The sequence below is a fragment of the Panthera leo genome, chromosome D1, assembly GCF_018350215.1.
Source record: "Panthera leo isolate Ple1 chromosome D1, P.leo_Ple1_pat1.1, whole genome shotgun sequence".
Classification (NCBI taxonomy): domain Eukaryota; kingdom Metazoa; phylum Chordata; class Mammalia; order Carnivora; family Felidae; genus Panthera; species Panthera leo.
In genome coordinates this window covers 113622833-113623440 of record NC_056688.1, presented here as the reverse complement: position 1 = coordinate 113623440, position 608 = coordinate 113622833, and the positions used below count along the sequence as shown (strand labels likewise).

General features: G+C 72.4%; 1 protein-coding gene across 1 annotated transcript; it reads right to left on the bottom strand.

Annotated features, from left to right (window-relative positions):
- INS (insulin) lies at nucleotides 1-608 on the bottom strand. Its single transcript, XM_042906217.1, has 2 exons — nucleotides 422-608; nucleotides 1-146 (listed from the first exon to the last, which is right to left on the bottom strand). The coding sequence occupies exons 1-2, from the start codon at nucleotides 606-608 to the stop codon at nucleotides 1-3; spliced, it is 333 nt and encodes a 110-aa protein (XP_042762151.1).

Below are 608 nucleotides of genomic sequence, written 5' to 3'. Positions count from 1 at the left end.
CTAGTTGCAGTAATGCTCCAGCTGGTACAGCGAGCAGACGCTGGCACAGCATTGCTCCACGATGCCCCGCTTCTGCAGGGGCGCCTCCAGGGCCGAGGGCTGCAGGCCGCCCGCGCCAGGCGCCTCCCCCAGCTCCGCGTCCTTCCCTGCGGGACAGCAAGGCGGACGGCCGCTCAGGGACAGACCGCGCCGCCCGCCCGCCCGCGTGCCGGCCGCGGGGCGCCCACCCCGCCGCAGGCTCCGGGGCCACAGGGCAGGGCCAGGGCAGGAGCCCACAGGGGGGCCCTGGGTGCCCGACGACGGCCTTTCGGGATGTGACCAGGGGAATATGTGGTTTTTCTTTTTTAAAACTCCGGCCCGATTCCCCCGGGGCGCCAGGTGGGCAGCCGGGGTGGGCTGAGCGGGGGCAGCGGGGGCTCACCCTGAAGGTCCTCCGCCTCCCGGCGGGCCTTGGGCGTGTAGAAGAAGCCACGCTCCCCGCACACCAGGTACAGCGCCTCCACCAGGTGGGAGCCGCACAGGTGCTGGTTGACGAAGGCCCGGGTCGGCGCAGGGGTCCAGAGGGACAGCAAGGCCAGCAGGGGCAGGAGGCGCGTCCACAGGGCCAT